This window comes from Pongo abelii, chromosome 10, assembly GCF_028885655.2.
Source record: "Pongo abelii isolate AG06213 chromosome 10, NHGRI_mPonAbe1-v2.0_pri, whole genome shotgun sequence".
Lineage (NCBI taxonomy): Eukaryota > Metazoa > Chordata > Mammalia > Primates > Hominidae > Pongo > Pongo abelii.
In genome coordinates, this window is record NC_071995.2 from 33,719,974 (window position 1) to 33,745,481 (window position 25,508).

The 25,508-nt window shown below is 39.2% G+C and overlaps 1 protein-coding gene across 9 annotated transcripts in view; it reads left to right on the forward strand.

The window, feature by feature from the left end:
* The window catches only part of FGD4 (FYVE, RhoGEF and PH domain containing 4), a 242,504-nt gene that overhangs the window by 187,653 nt on the left and 29,343 nt on the right, over positions 1-25,508 (forward strand). For 7 of the 9 annotated variants that reach the window (XM_009247598.4, XM_063711597.1, XM_063711598.1 and 4 more), the window contains 6 exon segments: positions 8,915-9,004; positions 11,379-11,524; positions 12,264-12,420; positions 18,120-18,258; positions 20,936-20,994; positions 21,297-21,443. In XM_009247598.4, the coding sequence (XP_009245873.2) occupies positions 8,915-9,004; positions 11,379-11,524; positions 12,264-12,420; positions 18,120-18,258; positions 20,936-20,994; positions 21,297-21,443 (738 nt within the window). 9 annotated transcript variants of the gene reach the window in all.

A 25,508-nucleotide genomic window follows, 5' to 3' on the forward strand; every position in this document is an offset into this window, starting at 1 on the left:
TAAAACTCAAAAGACTTTAGTGTAACTTACACTACATAGATTATAAGAAGACCAAAGTTGTTCTGTCTTCACCACCACTTACTTCCTGTCTGATCTTGTGCAAGTAACCAAACTTTTCTTCTTTGTGCAACCTCTATTTCCCTCTCCTCCCCATGTCACGAAAGAACGTAATTGAAACCTTCAGATTAAAAGTTCTCACTTTTAACTCTCCTTGAACCCAAGAGGCAGAGGTTGCAGTGAGCTGAGATTGTGCCGTTAACTCTCACTCATCTGTTCTCCCCTCTTATTTCAAGTTTTAAATTGGATAGTGTGGAAGACCTAAGTTTGGGAAAATATTGGTGGTAGGTTACAAGTAGGCCTGGACTACTTCTTGAAGCTTCTTGAAGGATCATGCCGAGCTGACAGCCTGTTGATGCTTATGACACTATATTATAAAGCAAGGAATGCTGGGCGCGGTGGCTTATGCCTGAAATCCCAGCACTTTGGGAGGCTGAGGCGGGTGGATCACCTGAGGTCAGGAGTTCTAGACCAGCCTGGCCAACATGGTGAAACCTTGTCTCTACTAAAAATGCAAAAATTAGCCGGATATGGTGGCAGGCGCCTATAATCCTAGCTACTCAGTGGGTGCTGAGGCAGGAGAATCACTTGAACCCAAGAGGCGGAGTTTGCAGTGAGCCGAGATCGTGCCATCGCACCCCAGCCTGGTGGACAAGAGCGAGACTTCATCTCAAAAAAAAAAAAAAAAGCAAGGAATAACATATGCATATCATAAGTGGGTGTTCTCTCTCTCTTTTTAATAATGTGAGCCTGGTGATAAATTCCCTACTGCTAACAAATCTTTCTTGAGACCTCATGACCCTTTTGATGGCATTTATGACATGATCTTATTTGACCATGAAACCTGTGTTTTATTCCACTACCTCCTGGTTTTCTTGTTCCCTAAATCCAGAGGGATTTCTCCTCATGCAAAAGGCTGTAGCAGAGCAAGAAGTTGGTTTTCACAGACCTGGGTTTGAATCCTGGCTCAGTCACTTACTAGCTGTATGACTTTGGGCAAGTTACTTAACCTCGTGATGGCACAGCTTCCTCATCTATAAAATGAGAGTGATAATACTCCTGCTTCACAGGTGGATTAGGATTACAAGAGATAACTCATGTGCAGCACATAGAATAGTGCACGTAGTAAGTATTCATTAAATAGTGGTGGTTGTCACCATCTCTCACTTGTGATAGCTTCCTTGATTTCCCAGCTCTTTAGTTTCGTGATAAAGAATCTGCAGAACTTTGGAATATCACAGAACAAAGATGTCTAATACAAGTAATAGGTTAGACCAATTATGTGACATTCAAATGTCCTTGTGATCTAATTTTAATTTAACAGCCTGCAGCCCCAATGAAGACTTGTGTGTGACAAGACATATAAAATGACATATCAAAGTGTTGATGCATCTGATAAATTGTGGTAGAAAATCAAATATTCATTCCCTAAGTTGACTCAACTTCTTTACCAGAGAATGGGCTTGAGGGACCACAGAGATGTATGTACCTGTACAAAGGGTACACCCTCTCTTTCCATAGAAGAATATAATTAACTGACAGCAGAATTGAATAGAAACTTCACATGATTAAGAAATGTTCATTCATGTCCTATAAAAACCTGATAATTTACTTAGGTCATTTACATACATTTTGTTTTGACTATAACCTCTAATAAGTAGATAGGAAAAGCTGCAAAACCTTTTAGTAACTTTTGGTATATGTTTTTAGGAAAATTCTTCCTACCTAAAATGAAATCACATATGAGAACATGTGCTGAAGAGTCATAAAGAATAATATTGTCTGATTCATTTTAAAATAATTGAAGATTTTGCCTTTGAAGCATCTCTCAGGAAACTATAATTGTTTTTAGCATTTACAACATTCTTCCCAGAAGATCTGCCCCCCCGACTTGGTAGCTTTGAGGCACATGGCAGGGTGGATGGCACCAAGATTTTGAAGAATGAATCTCTGGTGCCACCCAAGTGTTTCTGCCTATCCAGTTAATGAACTCTGTGAGCTGCAGTGGGGGCCCTTTGTTCTGCCTCCAGCCATATGGGAGAGTCATGCCAAAAGGTCTGAAAAGAGCTGCAGGATCTGGTGACATCTGCAAATGAGGAGGCAGGACTGACACTGCAGTACATTCATGAAGCAGTGGGCTACAGTGACTAACAACCAGGCTGAACCTAAGCCCAGAGAGAAAGGAGCAGATCTCTCCCAAAGGGTACTGGAGGTGTGAAGGCAGACAGTAACAGCCTAGGAAGTGCATTACGCAGAAAGAGGAAAGTTAATTGTATACTCTATTACTGTAAGAGGAGTGTAACTTTTGGTGCTGATAGCTTAGATATCCTCTTGTGTGTTTTTATTTTGAGGCAATACTCTGGGAATCACCTTTCAATGTATGAGTATAGTATTGTGTATGTATTTGTAAGTTATTTATTTATTTATTTTTTGAGACAGAGTCTCACTCTGTCGCCCAGGCTGCGGTGCAATGGTGTGATCTCGGCTCACTGTAGCCTCCGCTTCCTGGGTTCAAGCGATTCTCCTGCCTCAGCCTCCTGAGTAGCTGGGACTACAGGCGTGCGCCACCATTCCCAGCTAATTTTTGTATTTTTAGTAGAGATGGGATTTTAAAAGTATCTTACTTTTGATATCTCTATTTAAAATAAAGGGATATCAAAAGTAAGATGCTTTTAAAATCCCATTTTTGAGAAACTATAAATTATATTTTAATCATAAATTATGTTGAAAAGTCAAGCTTTTTTTCTTAGACTTCAATAGAAGAAAATGGGATTATATATTAAATTAATAGTGCATGACTATTACTGTTTCCCAAAGGATTGCAAGAATAAATGGCTTCACGGTAAAGTGCTAAGCACAAGTAGTGGTTATGTGACTTTGAAGTGCCCAATGTTAAGAAACAGTATTTACCTATTTAGCTTTCCTATTAAAAAAAAAAAATCAGGCTATAGCCCCAAAGTACCAGCAATTTTAAAACTATTTTATTATTTATATGTAATTCTAATATAGTAATAAAGCCCCATGCATGCAAATAAATCATCTATTTCTCCTTAAATGTACTTATAGATGAGTTTCCTTAAATAAGTTTTTAAAGTTGGAAGCCACCATATTATTACTTCAAAATGACTGTATTTTGTATACCTAATATTTACTGAAATGCTGAAAAGTCTCTCTTTAATAGAATTTATGTTGGAAAAAAATAATATATAAATTAAAGTATATAATAATACCACTTTTCATTTCCAGGTGGATTTTGTAAGCAGATAGTTGGTGATTTGTCAGTCTGTCTATTTACAGGCACATATCACAGTCTTGGGTTTTGTTGAAAGAAAGATGATAGTGAGAGCCAAGGTATATCATGAATAGTAACTTAAAATCATGTGCTTGTCTATATGATACAGTTACTTTCTAACTCTGTGACCTTGGGTAAGTAACCTGGCCTCTTTGAGCCTCAGGATTTTGTTTTGTTGTATGTGTGCTGTCTGTAAAATAGAAATAATAATGGTATTTATTGTTGTAAGGATTCATCAGTTTATGTAAAATAATTATAACAGTGTCTGGCATACAATAATCAGTGAATAAGTGTTAGTTTTTGTTATTATGGTGGTATTATTATTGCTGTTTTAATTGACCTAAAGCAAGGCACAATTAGTCCGTAATTTACTCATCTCCATTCCAAAATCCCTAGTAACTTTTCTGCAAACCTATATGTAAGTGAGTGATTAAACCGTATGTTGTCAGCAAACTTACTTTTTGCTTATGCTTGTGTTGGCTTTGTCAGGGTTAGGGACCTAACATGTAGAAGACTGTCTGTGTGGAGAGAGCATAGCTTTTGCTAATAACTGCTGGCATCCCCCTTGGATTTTGCAAAATCTGACCAGGATATCCACAATTGCCAAGTTCAGCTAAAGCATGCTTTGCAGTCAGCAAAGATTGTTCTGATAAGCTTCCTATTTAAGATCCTGTAGGATTGTGGAAGACCTCAGGGGTGACTTCATTGCATAGCAGTAATACACAGTAAGATCTGTTAGTTAACGTACTCCCTGATTCATGAAAGATGTATTATTTTACCATGGCACAAGTTCTGCCAGGTTGCTGTCTTTAAAGATATTGTCAGAATTAGACTCAGAACATAGGATATGAGTGAGTCAAAACGATACATCACCACTATCAGAATAAAACCAAGGGCTTGAAAAGAATAGACTACTGCTACTAATAACAACATGTGTGTATTTCAAATGAATTTTGCTGAATGACAGAAACAAGGCTAAGAAGGCACATGCATTTACATGACATTATAGAAAGGAAAGATCACTAGGTACCAGGATCTGGTGGTAGGAGCATAGAGGGGGTTGATTACAAAGGGACACAAACATAGTTGAGGCATGATGAAATATTCCATATCTTGATTATGGTAGTGGTTATATCAGAGGTCCTCAGCCCGTAGGCCACGGACTGGTACCGGCTGGTCTGTGGCCTGTTAGGGATGTGGCCTTTTGAGTGGCGGGGCAGGCGAGCAAGTAAGTGAAGCTTCATCTGTATTTACAGGCTTGCTCCCCATCACTCACATTACCATCTGAGCTCCACCTCCTGTCAGATCAGCAGCAGCATTAGATTCTCGTGGGAACTTGAACCCTATTGTGAACCGCGCATGTGAGGGATCTAGGTTGCATGCTCCTTATGAGAATCTAATGACTGATGATCTGTCACTGTCTCCCATCACTCCCAGATGGGACTGTCTAGTTGCAGGAAAACAAGCTCAGGGCTCCCACTGATTCAACATTATGGTGAGTTGTATAATTACTTCCTTATATATTACAATGTAGTAATAATAGAAATAAAGTACACAATAAATGTAATGTGCTTAAATCATCCTGAAACCATCCCCCTCTCCCCACCCCAACCCAGTCAATGGAAAAATTGTCTTCCACAGAACCGGTCCCTGGTGCCAAAAAGGTTGGGGACCTCTGGGTTACATTATCACATGCATTTATCAAAACTCCTGGAACTGTACACCAAAAAGGGCAAATTTTACTGTTTATAAATTGTGCCTCAACCATTCTGGCTTAGAAAAGCAAAATAGTCCTGGCACAGTGGCTCATGCCTGTAATCCTAGCACTTTGGGAGGCCAAAGCGGGAGGAACACAGGTCAGGAGTTCAAGACCAGCCTGGCCAGCATGGTGAAACCCCATCTCTACTAAAACTACAAAAAATTAGCTGGGCATGGTGGCACACACCTGTAGTGTCAGCTGCTTGGGGGGCTGAGGCAGGAGAATTGCTTGAACCCGGCAGGCAGAGGTTGCAGTGAGCCAAGATCATGCCACTGCACTCCAGCCTGGGTGACAGAGCGAGACTCCGTCTCAAAAAAAAAAAAAAAACAACACAGCAAAATAAAACAAAGGACTTACAATGTTGATGCAGGGGAGTATTTGAATATGAAGGACAGCATATTCCTATATCTTCCTCTGAAATGTTGATAGGTGTCTTATGTAATTACTATGCATTTATGTTTACTTATTATAGTTTGGAAAGTCAAATTTTTATCCCATGATGTATTTAAGTTTTATCTCTTTTTCCTTATAAGTAGTAATTGCTTAAAAATTACTTAGGTTTTTAAATTTCATGGAGTATCCTGCATATGTATCATATATCAACCAGGATGCTTCTGGCCACAAGTAGCACTAAGCCCGGCCTAAACAATAATGAAGTTTATTGGCTTCATTCCTGTGGTTATGGAATGGTTGCTCATTGCACTTAAGCCTCCATATACTCTCATTCTCTGGGAGCCTCAAAAAGAGATGTCTTCCCATTGGGCTCTGCCTTAAGAGTAGGAAGCTTCCTATTGCCAAAGCCTTCAGTGTATATTTCCTCATATCTCATTGTCTCCGGAACCAATCACTATGTACTTGGATTCTTACACTATTCAAGGCCCCACCTTTTGATCTGGAAATAAGGTCTGTTTCCCTAGAGGAACTGACTATATAATAGTAATATATACACTAACCCAATCTGGATATTATTAAGAAATGAGGGGTGGGAAATATGCCAGGCTGGCAACCAACAATGCCAGTACTTTATCCCAAATTGTATTAAGTTAAACCCAAACTTTGACTAATTGTGGAATTAGATGACTACATAGTTCTTATTTCCATATTTCTGAGACCACAAATTACTTAAACACTATTATATTGCTTTACCTGAGGACTTCACCTAAAAATACCTCATTTCAATGCCAGTGTAAGAAACAACACATTAACTTTACATATTAGAATGGATCTTGTGTGTAAAGTGTAAAGCATGAAGTAGATCTCATGTGGTGAACACAGTGAAGTATTCATAGAACTTAATAGCATTTATATGCAGTTTAAAATGTAGTATTTATACCTAAGTTAGACACTGGCTTAAAATATACTTTGATCTACTTTGCTTTTAGAGTTTTGCCTATACTTTATAATCTCCTACAGAGAAAGGGAGGGTATTTCAGCAAAGTACTAGATAGAAAGTTTTCAATACAAAGATTTGCATATGAAAGATAAAATGCCTTCTAATAGGACCAAGCCCAAGGGCTTTGAATAGTTGAAGAAGGCTCCATGGACAAGAATTGGAAATGCAACAGTCAAAAGAAAAGCGTCTTAGACACCTAGAGAGCTACAATAGCAAGAGCATATGCCAGGCAGAGAGGATGGAAAGAAGAAAGGTTTAGAGATAGCCAGGGACACGTTTGGATATAATCAAACATGCATTTGAGTGATGTGTTTGGAGGGAACGGTGCCTGTGATGATAGAATGAGAAGAAAGTTTGAGGAAGTGAGTAGAGGTTTGAATAACCCTGAATATACATAGTATGGATTCTCTCCTGTCAGTGAGAGGAAGACTACTGAAGGCTTTTCTTTCTATGAAAGCAGAATTATGTATGCAATGGAAAGTTGTTTTTTTTTTTTTTTTTAAGTTTAGAATTTTCTTTTCACTTTAAGATAAATAGTCCTGGAGAAGTACATGGAAGGGGCTAGGCACATTGGCTCATGCCTGTAATCCCAGCACTTTGGGAGGCTGAGGCAGGCGGATCACCTGAAGTCAGGAGTTCAAGACCAGCCTGACCAACATGGAGAAACCCCGTCTCTACTAAAAATACAAAATTAGCCGGGCGTCATAGCGCATGCCTGTAATCTCAGCTACTCGGGAGGCTGAGGCGGGAGAATCGCTTGAACCCGGGAGGCAGAGGTTGCAGTGAGCCAAGATCGTGCCATTGCACTCCAGCCTGGGCAACAAAAGCAAAACTCTGTCTCCAAAAAAAAAAAAAAAAAAGAAAAAAAGAGAAGTACATGGAAGGATATAACTTTGTTATATATTTTTCTCAGAGCAGAAATCTTCTCATATACATTAGAAAGATTTCCACAAAACAACTGACAAAATAAAAAAATAAAAACATTCAGAGACAATGGCTTAATTATTTGGAAATACTGTTTCTTTTTAGTATTTATAAGGATTAATTCATTCTTGACAATGCTTTATAAATGTGGAACAAAGGAAAGTTTTAGAAAGATGCCTCATACAGCAATATAGAAGGTAAATTCGTGCCACAGAATATTGTAATCAGATCATTTGATAGCTATTGATTGGCCTGGGCTTAAGAGATGAGCAAAACAGGGTGGCAGTGTTGAGAGCTTAAAGGATGAATGCTAAAGACATAGTATCATAAGTAGGACTCGGTAGCAGTCAGGATGCCGTGGTAGAGAAATAAGTTTAATTCAAGATTCCAAAGCCAGATAATTGTACCATTACCAGGAGGAGAAAATTAGGAGTTAGTAGTAGGGTAGAGGTTTCTCAGAAAAGATGAATTTGGTCTTGTGTTGTCAGCATGTCAAAGTAGTAATAAATGTCCAGCAATAGTTAGGTATGTGATTGCTACTCATTCATTCATTTGTTCAGCAATATTGTATTGAATACCAGTGTTTTTATTGAAGCATTGTAGTAGGCACAGGAGATACAGCAGCTAACAAGAAAAAAATGTGTCTGTCATCATGAAACTGGCAGGGTTATATAAATATATTTAAGGCTTAAATACATACTGAAGAAATAAAGTGGAATTAATACAAAATAAAATGGGCAGACAGAGGTGAGGGGGAGCGTAAATGAAACAAGATTAACAATGAGTTGATACTTGTTGAATCTCATTGATGGGCATGTGGGGGTTCACTTTACTGTTTTCTGTATTATTTGATTGAAGTTTTTCTTTCTATTTTTTTGAGATAGGGTCTTGCTCTGTCACCCAGGCTAGAGTGCAGTGGCACAGTCATGGCTTGCACAGTCATGGCTTACACAGCCTCAACCTCCTCCCATCTCTGCCTCCCAAGTAGCTGGGACTACAGATGTGCGCCACCATGCCTGTGCTCAAGTGATCCTCCCTCCTCTACCTCCCAATGTGTTGGAATTATAGGCAGGAGCCACTGGCCTAATAAAATATTTTTTAAAAATAAAAAATTAATAAATGTATAGAGCTGATAATTAGACAAGATGTCTGAGTGATAACATTTCCAAAGAGTAGCCTGAGAAAGATGGAAAAATGAAGAAAGAGTAATGCTAGGAACTGAAAAAGATAGAAGATTTCCAGGAAAAAGGTAGATATGATAGTGGTAACTGCTGCAGAGGTCAAAGGAGAAACTATAGTTTAAATCCAGCTGCTTGCTAATTCCTAATTTTGTTCATTTCTGATTTGGCATCTCTTGATGGCTGAAAGAACCGAGTAACTGAAAAGCTTGAGAAAACTTTTGATCAAATCATTTGAAGAAGTGTTTTTTACGTTAGAAATATTGTCTAAGGTATCTTTCCTAATGTGTGAATATCTGTCCAATTTTTAGGAGACTAATGAGCAAAAACTTCACAAAATAGCCAATGAACTTTTGCTTACTGAAAGAGCTTATGTCAACCGACTTGACCTCTTAGATCAGGTAAGATTTTCTTTCTCAGAATTATTTTATATTTTGGCATTATACATCATTTTAACCTAGTAATTAGAGTATTTTAGAAACTGCATGAAGGAAGGGCCTGTTTTTGGCTAGTGAAAGGTACTCGCTCAAGGAAATCTCCAGCACTTTCAGCTTTGTGAGTGAATTCACTAGGTATAAGCATTTTCTAATTTGTAAAGAGTAGAGGTTTCTCTCTGTATGAATCACAAAATGTGTTTATCAAGTGTCCTATAAACTTAAACACTAGTCTGTTTCCTGACCTTTCATTGTCATCCTGGGAACCATGTTACCACTAAAATCTAAATAAGATATTAATGATTCTAATGCTAAGATGGATGTATCATTGATTCTGTTTGCCTCATTTGCTATCTAGCATTATGTGAGTGATCTGAGCTGGTGTAGTCATAGGGCCAGAAGGGATTTTGAAAGTTCACTTATTCAACCTTGTGTGAAACATTTAATATAGTACCTGGCATAAAGTTGCCCAGCTGATATTTTTTTAATGTGTGAATGTACTTTATCATGTTTTGTACTTGCATCATGAAACCTTGAGTATCATTTCAAATATACACTTGGAAAGTCTAAGAACATATTATAAGAATAACTTTTGAAAACTAAGGCATCTTTTTTTTTTTTTTTTTTTTTTTTGAGATGGAGTCTGGCCCTGTCGCCCAGGCTGTAGTGCAGTGGCGTGATCTCGGCTCACTGCAACCTCCTACTCCCAGGTTCAAGCAATTCTCCTGCCTCAGCCTCCCGAGTAGCTGGAACTACAGGCATGCGCCACTGCGCCCAGCTAATTTTTTCTATCTTTAGTAGAGATGGGGTTTCACCATGTTGGCCAGGCTGGTCTTAAAGTCCTGACCTTGTGATCCTCCCACCTCGGCTGCTCAAAGTGCTGGGATTACAGGCGTGAGCCACCGTGCCTGGCCACTAAGGCATCTTAATCCTGTTTCAGCAATAAAGAATAGGACAAATGGTAGAGTGCCCATACAGACTCCTTGTTAGAAGGGAAAGCTGCCATGTTAGAGTGTTATTTGTAAGAATTGTCCCACTTCTGCCACTGGAAACTGGAATTTCATGGAAACGCAATCCTGTGCATACCTCCTCATCATTAGTTCCAGAAGTGAACCACTTGCCTGCTAGGGTGAGCCATGAGAAGCCATTTTAAGGCTTATGCTCTTTGAAAGAATGAGTTTATGGGTCACATATTCATTTTTGAAGGAATTTCACCATAAGCCAAAATCAAATAATGTGAAGTTTGTACCTTTGAAACAACTTTCTTCCTGATGGGAATTATAGACCTGAAATTTTAGATATTCTCATAGTGGAGATATTTCTTTTCTCTTATCAAGTTGTGTGGTTTTTTTAAAGCCAAATAACTCATCAGCCACTGTTGCTGACCTTTTAGAATTCTAGCGTCCTAATTACTATAGTAACCTAACTATTGGAGCCTCTAAGGACATAATTTTTTGTTCTTTTTGCCTCTCAAGAAAATACAGTGGAGGTGAATTTAGAAAATTAACAACCATCTGGACATTATGAAGGAATAGACCTCCTTCTGCCTACATGTAACAGAATGGCAATTAAGAGGTATAGTAGCCCTAGTGAAGTATAGCTAAGACTGAAGGTTTGGGTTTTTGTTTTTTGTTTTTCTTTATTTCTTTTTTTTTTTTTTTTTTTTTTTTGTCTTCAAGGTACATGTTACTATGTGTAGGAAGAGACTTTTCCCCCTACATATCAGTGTTTTACATTACTATGCGTTATTATTTACTAAAAAGCAAGTAAGTGTCTGAGAATTGAAATATTCCTTTGTCCATTCATTGGCCAGTTATTATGCACTTGTTCTGTTGTGGGAACTAAATCATGATGTTCCCCCTTCCCAAGGAGCATACAATTTTAATAGGAAAAATGAGACTTACGTCAGCAAACTACAATAAAAGGAAATATGTAATAAGTGAAGAAGTCTTTCAAAACATAAAGAGAAGTGAAAAATACCATAATTACTGTATGTGCATAAAGTGTTTTCACATTTCCTAACTCTGGCTTCTGGATAGGAAGGGTAAATTCTATTAATCTCAACTGGAAATTTTCTAGCACAGAAAAGGTGAATTATTCACCATAATATTCCTATGGATAGGAGCATAGCCTAGATTAGAATCAAAGCTTCCTAATTCTTATTCCTGATTCTTCTAAATCAAAGCATATACTCACTCCTAAATTTCAAAGGATTCTCTTGAACCGTAAACTTTTCCATTTGCTCAATAAAAAGTTACTAAGAGCCAACTATGTGCCTAGCACAGTGCTAGGTGGTTAACCAATAAATGTGAAGTAATGCTTACATTATTCTTTTATTCAGGTATTTTATTGCAAACTGTTGGAAGAAGCAAACCGAGGCTCGTTTCCAGCAGAGATGGTGAATAAAATCTTTTCTAATATTTCATCAATAAATGCCTTCCATAGTAAATTCCTCTTGCCAGAGCTGGAGAAACGAATGAAAGAATGGTAAGAGGAGTAGATAGAAAATGATATGTTTAAGGCAGTCATGCTGTATTTTTCAGCTTTTAAATTGAAATAGAAATGCCACACACAACTGTAACTAGACATTTCTGCTAAATTTTTACATTGAAGACTACTGATAGAAGTTGTGGTACAAAGGACTTCATGTCTGCTCTCCAAACTATCATTTGGCTAGTGAAGACAAGATATCGGGTAATGTGGAGCTTCAAGAATTCCAGAGCATCTCTCTTTGCTATGGCATTCCGATAGCCCCTTTAAAAAGGTGCTGCATTGTTTTCTATCGGCCCCACAGTACGGTGAATGAGATAAAGCACAGGATGTATGTAGAATGTGATTACTTCCTCTCTAGTCCTGTCAATTCACTCATTCTATAAAGAAATCTTAATATGCCGGGCGTGGTGGCTCATGCCTGTAATCCCAGCACTTTAGGAGGCCAAGGCAGGCGGATTGCTTGAGCCCAGGAGTTCAAGACCAGCCTGGGCAACATGGTGACACACCATCTCTACAAAAAATACAAAAAAACTAGCCACTAGCCAGGCGTGGTGGCGCGTGCCTGTAGTCCCAGCTACTGAGGGGGCTGAAGCTGGACGATTGATTGAACCTGGGAGGTCGAGGTTGCAGTGAGCTCTGATCATGCCACTGCACTACAGTCTGAGTGACAGAACAAGACCCTGTCTCAAAAAAAAAAAAATTTTAATGACTTGTTTTTCAATATTTGATACAGGGAAACTACTCCTAGAATTGGAGACATCCTTCAGAAATTGGCACCATTCCTTAAGATGTATGGAGAATATGTGAAAGGATTTGATAACGCAATGGAATTGGTTAAAAACATGACAGAACGTATTCCCCAGTTCAAATCAGTGGTTGAAGAAATTCAGGTAATAGGACTGTTTTGTTCAAAGCTATGAATTACCATTTCCATACAAATTATACAGTCTTCTATATCTAAAACTGAGATCTAGAGATCTGTCTGAGATACGTAGCCAAAATTCATTCTACTCCGAATTATGCAGATCATCTCTACAAAGCTGAAATACGTATCAGTCGCATGCTGCATACTAAGCAATAACTTCTCCATTTGCTTTTGAGACCAGCAGAGGATGATTTTTATTAGGGTCTACATAAATTTACAAAATGAGTTCCCATTCAGGTCTGTGTCCCTCTTGCATTCTTTCAGAGGTTAAATTGTTGGAAGGAATATAAAGAATGATTGCTGTAAACCTTGAGATTTGGGAAACTAATCATTCTTTTTTTGTCACTTGATATCTGTGTCCTCATTTTCTTCTGTTTCACCAAACCTGAATAACACACTTTAATAATACCATAATAATTTCCACTTGATTCTGTAGTCAAAATTGTTAATATCATATTCTTTGATGCAGTTGATATTGAAAAGGCATATTTTAGATCATCTAAGATTCTTGGCATGGGAATTCTGTTGTTCCTTGACTGTCTTCTTTTGTGTCATATGAATTTTTTTAATTGTACCATTTTAATTCCTCTAATTGTCAAATGATTTTTTGAGTTATTTTCCAGTGGTTGCTTTTAGGATTATAGTATGCATCTTAATTTTTCACAATGTACTTCAGATTATACTCACCTTAATTCTTGTAAAATGTAGACACTTTGTTCCAATATAGCTCTGTTCCCTCCTCTATGCTCTGTGCTATTAGTGTCCTGTATATTACGTTTTTATATGTTGTGAGTCTATAATACAGTGCTACAATTGTTATGGAAAGATATGAGAAAAAAATGTATCTATAGGTCTATTGTATACTATTATATTTGCCGTTTCTGGAGTAACTTTCTTTCAGCATACATGATTGTTGTTTCTTACAAAGTGGGCCATCTAGCAATGAATTCTGTCAGTCTTTGTCTGGGACTACACTTATTTTTTCTTGAGTTTTGAATGAATGAAGAATGAAGTCCAGTTTTGCTAGATTGAGAATTCCTGGTATATGGGTTTTTCCTTTTTATTTTATTTTATTTATTTTTTTTTTTTTTGGAGATAGAGTCTCGCTGCTCTGTTGCCCAGGCTGGAGTGCAGTGGCGCAATCTAGGCTCACTGCAAGCTCCACCTCCTGGGTTTACTTAGCCATTCTCCTGCCTCAGCCTGTAGCTGGGGCTACAGGCACCCGCCACCACGCCCGGCTAATTTTTTGTATTTTTAGTAGAGATGGGGTTTCACCGTGTTAGCCAGGATGATCTCTATCTCCTGACCTCGTGATCTGCCTGCCTCAGCCTCCCAAAGTGCTGGGATTATAGGCATGAGCCACCGCGCCTGGCCTTTGTTTCTATAATGTTTATTTTTTTTTTTTTTAGAGACACAGTCTTGCTCTTGTCACCCAGGCTAGAGTGCAGTGGCCCAGTCACAGCTCACTGCAGCCTTGAACACCTGGGCTCAAGCAATCCTCCCACCGCAGCCTCTAAAGTAGCTGGGACTGCAGGCATGCGCCACCACCCTGGCTAAATTTTAGAATTTTTTTATAGAGACAAGGTGTGGCTATGTTGCCCAGGCTGGTCTTGAACACCTAGACACAGCCTCCCAGAGTGCTGGGATTACAGGCATGAGCCACTGCACTCAACCAGTATATGAGGTTCCCCCCCCAGCACTTTGAATATGTCGTTCTCCTGCTTTCCATCCTCTGTGGTTTGAGATGAGAAGCCAGCCATTGATTGTATTGATATTCCCATGTGTGTGATGAGTCACTTTTCTCTTGCTGCTTTCAAGATGTTCTCTGTTTTTTGGCTTTCAGCAGTTTAAATATGATGTGTCTGGGTGTGGACCTTTTTGTATTTGTCCTGGTTAGGGTTGGTTGAGCTTTTTGCATTTGTAGATTGATTTTTTTTTAATCATTTTCAGAAGTTTTCAGCCATTGTTTCTTCAAATATTTTCTGTCCTTTTCACTTTCTCTTTTTTTTAATCTTTTTACTCCCATTACACAAATTTTGGTGGGTTCCTTTTGTTTGTTTTGGAAATGGTGTCTTGCTGTGTTGCCTAGGCTGCCCTTGAACTCCTGGGTTCAAATGATCCTCCCAATCTTTGTTCTATTATTCATATTGTATAATTTCTACTAGTGTTTCTTCAAGTTCCCCGATTCTTCTGTCATCTCAAATCTGCTGTTGAACCTATAGTGAATTTTTCTTTTCAATTACTGTATTTTTCACATCCACAACCACAACTTCTGGCTAGTAGAGTTATTGGCTCTCACCCCTCACTCACCTCAGGGATCTTCACTTCTACTGATGTTGTTGAGTGTGTGTGTTGCCCACCACTCCAAATTGAATGAGCCCTTTTCAGCCTCAGCAGAGGAGCTGCCAGTCCTCACAGCCCGTGCCACCCTGATGGCCCCTTCATAGTGACTGAGCTGGGAGAGGGACAGGAGCAGCCACAGGCTAGAATGCCACAGATTCTCACCGTTCTTACCCAAATTCAACAATTTTTAAAGTGTAAACAGATTTCAGGTTGTTGCATGCCTTTTAATCGATTTCTAAAATGCAGATATTGTTTTGTCAATTTTATCTGGCTTTATAGCTGCTTTTATTTTATTTTTTTTTTAATTTTTGGAGATAGAGTCTCACTCTGTCGCCCAGGCTGGAGTGCAGTGGTATGATCTCGGCTCACTGCAACCTCTGCCTCCTGGGTTCAAGCGATTCTTGTGCCTCAGCTTCCTGAGTAACTGGGATTACAGCTGCATGCCACTACACCTGGTTAATTTTTGTACTTTTAGTAGAGACGGGGTTTCGCCATGTTGGCCAGGCTGGTCCCAAACTCCTGGTCTCAAATGATTCTCCCACCTCGGCTTTCCAAAGTGCTAAAATTACAGGCATGAGCCACTGCACCTGGCCTATCAGCTGCTTTTAACAGGGAGGATTTGCCAGTCTCTTCATTCAGCTGTAGCCAGAAGGCCTGCCTCATCCCCTTCACTCCTTTTTTTTTTTTAACATTCTTTTATTTTGTAATTAAACACTCACCTACCTTACTGAATACTGGGCTCCTTCTTTGATTTTTACTAGCTTCTTTTGCTAATTCTGAAATGTAGGCAGAGCACAAAGTTTGCCTTCTACATTCTTCTTTCTTTGCATACTTTTCAGTGATATCCTATTCCCGCATGCCTTTAACTTGCCAGACAGGTTCCTCTAGGGTTGCTGTTTCTAGTCTAGTTCTCTACTCCCAAACTCTAGGTACAAATGGCTGAGCATGTGAATATCTTGTCATCCAAACGAAGTCAATATTTTCTTTTCCTATTTTTAGCTCCCAAGCATTTTTCCATCTGACTTTTTAGGCCTTACATAGAGTAGATAATTATTCTGATATGTATTGGATTTATTAGGTGACACCATTTTCCTGTCATTTACCAGAGCTTGACAACTTAGCTTTATCTTTGATTTGTTACATGTCTTCATTCTCTGTATGTGTTCATTTGCCTGTGATTTAATGTATTCAAATTGCTTAGCATAGTGCTTGTTGCATAGTAAGTGCTCACTAAATGATAGTGGTGATGGTGGTGATAGTGGTAGTTATTGTCTTGTCACACTCTGAATTCTATCTGTACAATGTCTGTCTTCTCTATATTATGACGAAATGACAGGGGTTGTGAAAAGAGTGGTAGATTGGGTATCAACTAACCTAGTTTAGAATCCTCAGTCTGCCACTTATAGTCACTTGACCTTGGAAAATGCTCCTAAATTATCTGAGCCACAGTTTCTTCACGTAAAATATTTGGGATCAGTAATACTTTCCTTGATGTACATAATAGATTTTGGGAAAATCCAATGAGATATTTAAATTTATATAATTAATGTCTTAAACTTTATTAAGGAAAGCTATTATTCTGTCAGCTTCTATGCCAATTTCAGGCCCTTATTATTTTCTTCCTGGTCTATAATAACAATTTCCAAACTAGTTTCCCCCTGTCCCCCTAAAGCCACACTACAGTAGATTAATCTAATAGAGCTCAGATCTAATGATACAACTGTCATGCACAAAAATCTACATTAGATGAAAAAAATCTAAACTCACCTTGACATTATTTCCTCATGTTACCATTACTTTACGTCTTCTATTTTCCTCTACTTATCTTTTTTGCCAAGAAAACCTCTCTGTCCCTTTCATTGAACATACTTCATGCTTCATTACCGTGGGCCTGTTGTCTCAGGTTTCTCCTCCTGGGCTCGCTCCCTAGTCTGTCTTTTTCTCCAAAGCCTGTACTCATCAGAGGTTGCATTAAATGTTCCCTTCTCTGTGAAGCCTTTAGTCACTTGTTTGCTTCAAATGCAAACACCATGTCTTAATATAGCTTTGATGCCTTGCAGTACCCTGATCATGGTGTGAGTTCAGTATATATTTTAATGGGATTTCTGCTTTGTTTAACGGGAACAAGAACATTTTCTTTTTTTTCTTCTTTTTTGTTAGCAGTTTCTTGGAAGCAACTGATACGGTCTTAATTTTGCCTTAAGAAATGGAGCTCTATTTACAGAATTTGGTTTCTAATGAAAAAGAATGCTTTGAATTGATGAAAAATTAAAATTTTCTGACAGATAAGATGCCCAGATCTTGTTATTCTTCTATATGGAGTCTTTTTTAAGTTCAAAGGCAGTGACATTTATCGTAGCCTTATTATCAAATAGTTTCTGCTGAGTCCAAAGTCATTTAATACAGTTGTGCTTAGCAAACCTCATTATATAGGCACATCTTTTGAAAAATCTCTATAGAATGATTTAATAATGTGACTTCACAAACCCTTGTAGTGACTAATTGAAGTGGTTGTCAGCAATCTGGAATTTTCTTGCTTAAAATTCTGCTTAATTTTTTTCCCCCTTTCTGTTCTTACACCAGATTGGTGGTTCTCAACTTCAGTGTTATAGAAATATCAGGTGTTTTAAAATGCATATTCTCTAGCTGGGCATGGTGGCACGTGCCTATAGCTACTTGGAAGGCTGAGGTGGGCGGACCACTTGGGCCCAGGAGGCAGAGGTTGCAGTGAGATCACATCACTGTGTGCCTGGGCAACATAGTGAGACTCTATCTCAAAAAAAGAAGAAAAAAATGCATATTCTCCATCTCCTTCCCCAAAGATTGTGATGTTATAGATTGAGGTGGGGTTCAGAAATCTGTTTTTTGTTTTTTTTGTTTGTTTGGTTGGGTTTTTTTGAGATGGAGTCTCACTCTGTCACCCAGGCTAAGTGGCATGATCTTGGCTCACTGAAACCTCCGCCTCCCAGGTTCAAGCAATTCTCCTGCCTCAGCCTCAGCCTCCGCTTAGCTGGGACTACAGGCGTGTGCCACCATGCCTGGCTAATTTTTGTATTTTTAGTAGAGGCGGGGTTTTGCCATGTTGGCTGGGCTGGTCTCAAACCCTGATCGCAGGTGATCCACCCATCTCAGCCTCCCACAGTGCTGGGATTACAGGTGTGAGACACTGTGCCTGGCCAGAAATCTGCATTTCATGCAGGTGATGGACAGTCACACTTTGTCGAAAAATATTGCCCTTGACGAAAGTTCTGTTTTACAGTGAGTTTTTAGACTTGCTAACCTAATTTTTAAATGTTTCTTAGAAAACCTTTCTCATTACAGAAACAGAAAATCTGTGGGAGCTTAACTTTGCAGCATCACATGCTGGAACCTGTTCAGCGGATTCCCCGCTATGAGATGCTCCTTAAGGACTATCTAAGGAAATTGCCTCCTGATTCCCTGGACTGGAATGATGCTAAAAGTAAATGCTTTTTTTTGTTTTCTCCCTAGTATGGAATAATCAAGTGGCCAAGCAGCCTTATGGTTTCAAAGAGAAATACATCTCACAGCTACTTTAGTCAAATGTTGCTGTTAGAAGATAATTTCATTGGAAATTGTTATCATCACTTCAGTTAGGCAAGTCACTTTTGAGCCAAAATGCCAAGTTTAAAGCAATGCAAATCACATTAATTTTGCTGGTTCCATGTTAGTCACTGGCTCTGAAATGTAAAATTATAGTCTTAAAGACATCTAGAATAGCAATACACAATTTCCTTGTCAGAGGAAGAATATAGCCATTCAGAATTACAAGTGCTGCTGTTTAATTAGATAGGTTGGTGCATACCAAGAAAGCTAAGGTGACATTCACTATGTAAAAATAACCTAAGCAGAGTTGGCTGCACCTGCCCTAACATGCCACTATAACAGGAAATGGTGCTTTTTATTGTCCAATAACATTTTCTCCAAGAAAAATTTATTTCAATTCTGTTAGATGTCTTATTTTTTCATTAGATTATAATGAAAGGGTTTTTTTTAAAGGCTTATGAATTTCAATAATACTTTACCTTTTTCTGCACTTTTACAAATCAACTGTAAAGGCATGAATGAAAATTTAAGAAATAACAGTGGCTTGATATTCAACAAGCAGTGGTTGTACTTGCGTACAACCTTAAAACATTGCTACTTTCCCTTGTAATTTCTTGTTTTCTGTCTTAAGTGAACCTGGATGAGAGATGAAGTACATAAAACATTTTTTGTCTTGGATCCTTAACCTTTTCTTTTTTAATTATTATTGTTGTTATTATTACTATTATTATTTTGACACAGAGTCTCACCCTGTTGCCCAGGCTGGAGTGCAGTGGCGCGATCTTAGCTCACTGCAACCTCCACCTCCCGAGTTCAAGCCATTCAGCTAATTTTTGTGATTTTAGTAGAGACGAGTTTTCACCATGTTGGCCAGGCTGGTCTTAAACTCCTGACCTCAGATGATCCACCCACCTCAGCTTCCCAAATTGCTGGGATTACAGGTGTGAGCCACTGCTTCTGGCCCTGATCCTTAGCCTTTTCTAGAACACAAGCTGTCTCAGATATGTTTCTTCCACCATTTGAGTGACTCTGACCACAGAAACTTCTCTTCTCCATTCGCCCCTTCCATAGTGTAGAATGAACTCGACTTGCCATCTCCTCAAACCAGCTACTTCCTATGAATTCTGCCCTGTCTCCATTTTCCATCCATCTTGCCTGACTGCTTGATTTGAGTGGCAGATCTAATGGTGGGGGTGGAGGTGGAAACACCACTGCTTTTCCTCAAATTCATCTCTAGAGCAATGGCTTTATCCCATCTTATTTTGTCTTCCTCTATCCTGGATCCTGTATCAAGTGCACAGCATCGCCCACATCAGAATAGTTCTTTAAAATGTAAATTAAAATTCAGTTTATTCTATACTCAGACTTTGGTATCCCCTTAGATGCCCAAGTCAAAAATGAGAAAGTTGGTGACATGGTATGGCATTTTATTGCTTTTTGTTTGTTTTCCATTGCTACTTACACTAAAATTCCAAGGAAATCACAGAAGAAGGGCTTTTGGTGACCTAAAAGTAGAAATGAAAGCAACAAAATGCATTCTGTCCAGCAGTACACCGAAGACAAAAAATGTAGTTGAAAAGTCTCAGGGTTGTTGTGGTAACAGAATTAAGCAGGCCAGTATTCGCAAAACAGAAAAGAAAGGAAGAAAATGGGACATGATTTAGGATTGAGAGGTTTCTCCTGGGGTCAATCCAGCAAGAGGTCTCGGCATCCACAGCACTTCACCAGCAGCCTCTGGAGCTCCTACGATGTCCACACCAAAGAGTTCCCATTCCCACCTGCCCCAGCAACAAAACCCTCCACCACTGGCCTCAGAAGATTCCCTTTCACCTGACCCAGGCTAGAGCTGTGAATGTATTTTCCCAAAGAAAGTAGGTTATGCTTAGTGGTTAATTTGCTCATGCAACTAGTAAAATACTTACTACTCATGAAATATTTTAGAACTTTTGAGTCAGAAACCTGGGTTTAAATCTGGCCCTCCAATAGCATAGCTGTGTGTCCTCAGCCAAGTTGTATTCTTCCCCATTTCATTAATCTGCCAAATGGAGCTAAAATACTTAACAGTTTAAGGCTGTGTAAGAATTGATATTGTAATAAAGTACCTGGTATGGAGTTAGTGTACACTGTAAGTTTCAAAGTCTTTGAGTATAGAAGAAACTGAATTTTTGTTTACATTTTGGAGAGCTATTCTGATTTGGGCAATTCTGTGCACTCAATACAGGATCCGGGATAGAGGGAGACAAAATAAGTTGGGCTGGGGCCACAGCTCAAGAGATGAACTAAGGAAAAGCAGTGATGTTTCTATCGCTGCTTATTAATTTTGATGGTTCATTAGGGATTAATTAAACCTGTGAGCCTAATCATCACGTATGACTTTTTATAAGGAAATACGAAGTTTCAAGTAATCTGCTTACAAATGAACTTTAGAAAGTATATACCGTTTATAAATGGAAAATGCCACTATTTTTGTTGTATCTTTGGTCTCAGACTTCTTAATTTAGTAAGTTACTCAGCTATATAGAAGCACAGGAAGGACAAAGCATATTTATTTACTTTTCTTTTTTCCCATTTAGAATCACTTGAAATTATATCTACAGCAGCAAGCCATTCTAATAGTGCAATAAGGAAAATGGTAAGTGGTTTTCGGAGGAGACAGGAACCTCTGATTAGACAATTATCAATAATACTGCCTCAACACTATGTAGATTTGGACCAAAGTAAATTGAAAGAGATGAACCAAAAAGAATGTTTACGAAATGTTTAATGTTATCTGGAATAATTCTCTGAACTTGCTAATAAGTGATGGAATTTATATTAAAATGTATGCTTACTCCTAACCCCTTCTGAATTTAGATTTTAGTTAAGGTCATAGTATTATTAAAGCTACTAGGTTGAAACCTGCCTGTATGTGATCTTGCTGTTTTAATTTCCTAGGAGAACCTAAAGAAACTCTTAGAGATTTATGAAATGTTGGGAGAAGAAGAAGACATTGTAAACCCTTCAAATGAACTAATAAAAGAAGGACAGATCCTCAAACTAGCTGCTCGGAACACTTCAGCACAAGAACGCTACCTTTTCTTAGTGAGTATTATAGTGTTGGCAAGTCATATAAGAATTATATATAAAAATATGGCTGGGCACGGTGGCTCATGCCTGTAATCCCAGCACTTTGGGAGGCCGAGGCGAGTGGATCTCCTGAGGTCAGGAGTTTGAGACCAGTCTACTAAAAATACAAAAAGTAGCTGAGTGTGGTGGCAGATGCCTGTAATCCCAACTACTCAAGAGGATGAGGCAGGAGAATTGCTTGAACCTGGGAAGTGGAGGTTGTAGTGAGCTGAGATCGTGCCACTGCACTCCAGTCTGAATGACAGAGCGAGACTCCATCTAAAAAAAAGGAATGTTTTATAAAAATAGTTGTATACAGCTTGGAAAAGTAGAATGTTTCCTTATTCACCAAAGCAAGTACATCTAACCTGGTTTAGTCAACATTCCATTTAGGGAATATTCCATTTAGGGATTCAATTTAGGGAAATATTCTAAGTAACGTATTTTTCTGTATACTTGGTATGGATGGCAGGCAGTAGTGGCCCATCTGGAGCAGTTGCTGCAGTGATGCTGGTTGCAGCGGGGGAGGCATGGCCAGGGCAGCTACCCAGCCGCAGCTGCCGACTCAGGCATTCCTGTGATCTCAGGGACCCAGGAAGCCCCCTGTACCCCTGCAGGCTCAGAAATGCCTGCTCCCACTGCCTGGCCTCTCCCCGCTCCCAATGCCCGTTCCAATTTCGGAGCAAATTTGGGGCCAAGCCTAGGTGCTCTTGCAAACCAGCAGGGTGTGCACACACTTGGGGCAGCGCTGAGATGCCAGCCCCCTGGTGTCTGAGTCCCTTCCAGACTTTGGTGCCAATGAGCATGGGAGGGAAGCCAAGGGGTTGCTGAGGGTGGCTTGGTGTGAGCCTACATGTTCTCCAGTGCCAGCAGTGGAAGCCGCTTGCGGTACGCTTGGTCTAGCCACAGCTTTGCAGGGAGCCGGCGCCCATGCCGGTGCCTGGAAATGCTCCCCTTGCTGTAGCCGGCATGCCTGGCTGTGCGCATGACCCAGACCCTGTGCTCCCTCATTCACGTACCCCTTGCTGCTCCAGGCTCGCCCTTGGCAGGCGTGGGATCTGGGCTGGTAGCACAAACCAAGCGCAGCCTGCCAGGCTGAATGGGCAGAATGAGCCCAGCAGGCCCAAACAGAACTCAGGCAAAGGAGCCACTGGTCACAAAGGTTTCCAGCTGACAGAGCAACACCCCAAGGATCCTTTGACAGTATAATTTACTTCAGTAGCACATACTGACAACAATTTAACTTTACACACATGGGATATGATACTTTCGGAAATCCTCCTTTTGCTTGTTTCAGATTTTCTCTTTCATTTCATTCTCAGGTAATTGGGTACCATTTCCTGGATATTTTGTTGATGTATCATTTCCTGATATCAATTCTCTTCCTAATCCTCTGTAGTCACTATTTTTAATCTTTCTAGGCTAAAAATATATATAGGCCTGGTTGTAAGTCTTGTGTCTAAAATATCTATGGGAAAAGTACATGAGTTCTCTACATAGTTCTTTCTCACTGCAGTCAGTCCTTGACCCTTTCCTTCACTTCCTGGAAATGACAGTCTGGGGCTTATCTCAAATATAAGAGCACTTCCTGGGGCATCCAGACCATTTTTTTTTTTGGACTCTGTCCACCTGACCTTTACTCTTTGTTATCCTAATGAATTTCAATTCCTTTCTATATCTAATAAGATGATAATAAGAATCATAATAATATGTATTGACAAAGAATAAGCTAACATTGAATAATAGCTTAATAAATGTTAGCTTTCATTCTGATTGTTATTAAAGAGAAACAGACACATGGGTGGAAAGGCTGCCTGGTGACTGGCATACAGTACATTCTTAGGATGATATTCATGTCTGGCTTTTCTGCTATGAGGCAGTCATCTCACCCACCATAGCGTGAGTTGTCATGGGGGCTTAGAGGCTTCTGTGTCTGTTTCCAGTCTCCACTGAAAGGAAAACTTAGGAACTAATTGTCATGCAGAGGGGTGTTCAGTACAAGGGGTCTTGAAAAAGTTCGTGGAAAATGCATATTATGAAAAAACTATGCATAGATTTCAAAGCTTTTTTGCAACAAAATAAACCCATAGTAACTTGTTATAACATGTCTGAACAGTATCTGGTTTGGGGCACTAAGAAGGGTAAGACGTCAGTTTGAGGCCAGACACAGTGGCTCATACCTCTAATACCAGCACTTTGGGAAGTTGAGACAGGAAGATGGCTTGAGCTTAGGAGTTCAAGACCAGCCTGGGTGACATACAGAGACCTCCCTGTCTCTACAAAAAATTTAAAAATTAGCTGGGCGTGGTAGCTTGCACCTGTACTCCTAGCTACTTGAGAGGAGGAGGATCCTAGCTACTGAGGCAGGAGGATCTCTTGAGCCAAAGAGTTCCAAGGCTGCACTGAGGTATGACCATGCTACCCAGCCTGGGTGACAGAGTGAGACCCTGTCTCAGAAAAATCAATAAATAAAAAATAAAGACATCAAGTTGAAAAGAGCCCCTGTCAAAGCAACATGAATTCTGTTAAAATTGAAGCAAGAACAAACATCAAACTTACGGTGAAGTTTGGATGCAAAAATGATAAAATCATTGATGCTTCATGAAAAGTTAATGGAGACAATGCCACAAAGAAATCAGCAGTTTACAAATTGGTAACTGATTTTAAGAAGGGACAAGAAGACATTGTTGAAGATGAAACCTGCAGCAGCAGACCATCCACATCCTTTCGCTAGGAAAAAGTTCATCTTGTTCCTGCCCTAATTGAAGAGGACTGACAATGAACAGCAGAAGCAGTAGCCAATACCACAGACATCTCAGTGGGGTTCATCTTGCACAAGTCTGACCGAAAAATTAAAGTTGAGCAACTTTCCACTCAATGGGTACCAAAAATGTTGCACCCAGATCAGCTGCAGACAAGAACAGAACTTTTGGTGGAAATCTTAAATAAGTGGCGTCAAGCTTCTAAAGCATTTCTACAATAAATTGTAACAGGAGATGAAACATGGCTTTCCCAGTACAATCCTGAAGACAAAACACAATCAGAGCAATGGTTACCAACAGGTAGAAGTGGTCCAGTCAAAGCAAAAGAGGTCCAGTCAAGAGCAAAGGTCGTGGCAGGGTTTTTTTGGGATGCTCAAGGCAATATGCCTGCTGACTTTCTCGAGGGCCAAAGAACAATAACATCTGCTTATTATGAGACGACTTGGAGAAAGCTAGCCAAAGATTTTAGCAGAAAAACACCCAGGAAAGCTTCTCCAAAGAGTCCTTCTAAACCATGACAATGTTCTTGCTCATTATTCTCATCAAACAAGGGCAATTTTTTGAGAGTTTTGACAGAGAATCATTAAGCATACACCTTACAGTCCTCTGACTTCTTTTTGTTTCCTAATCTTAAAGAATCTGTAAAGGACACCCATTTTCTTCAGTTAATAGTGTAAAAACTACTGCATTGCCATGGTAAAATTCTCAAGACCCTCAGTTCTTTAGGATGGATTAAATGGCTGGTATCATTGATTACAAAGTTGAACTTGGTAGAGCTTAGGTTGAAATAAATTTTTTTCTTTTAATTCCATTTTTCCACAAACTTTTAAAAGTCTTTTTGTATCAGTCATGTTTTTAAAAGAATTTGGTTGCTATATGACCTACTAGTTCTACTCCAAGTTTTTATAACTCAAGAAAATTGAAAACATGTGTCTGCACAAAAACTTGTACATCTTTGTCCATAACAGCATTATTCACAATAGCCAAAAAATTTGAGAGAACCTAAATGTCCATTAACTGAATAGGTAAACAAAATGTGGTATGTTCATGCAATGAAATAGTATATGTTGAGAAAAAGGAATAAAAACTTACATATGCTACATGGATTAACCTTAAAATGTTTGTCAAGTGAAAGATGCCAGTTACAACAGACCATATACAGTATGGTTCTATGTATATGAAATGTCCAGAAAAAGCAAATGCATAGAGACAGGATGTAATTAGTGGTTCCCTAAGACTAGCAAGGAATGTAAAACGGATATGAGGTTTCCTTTTAGAG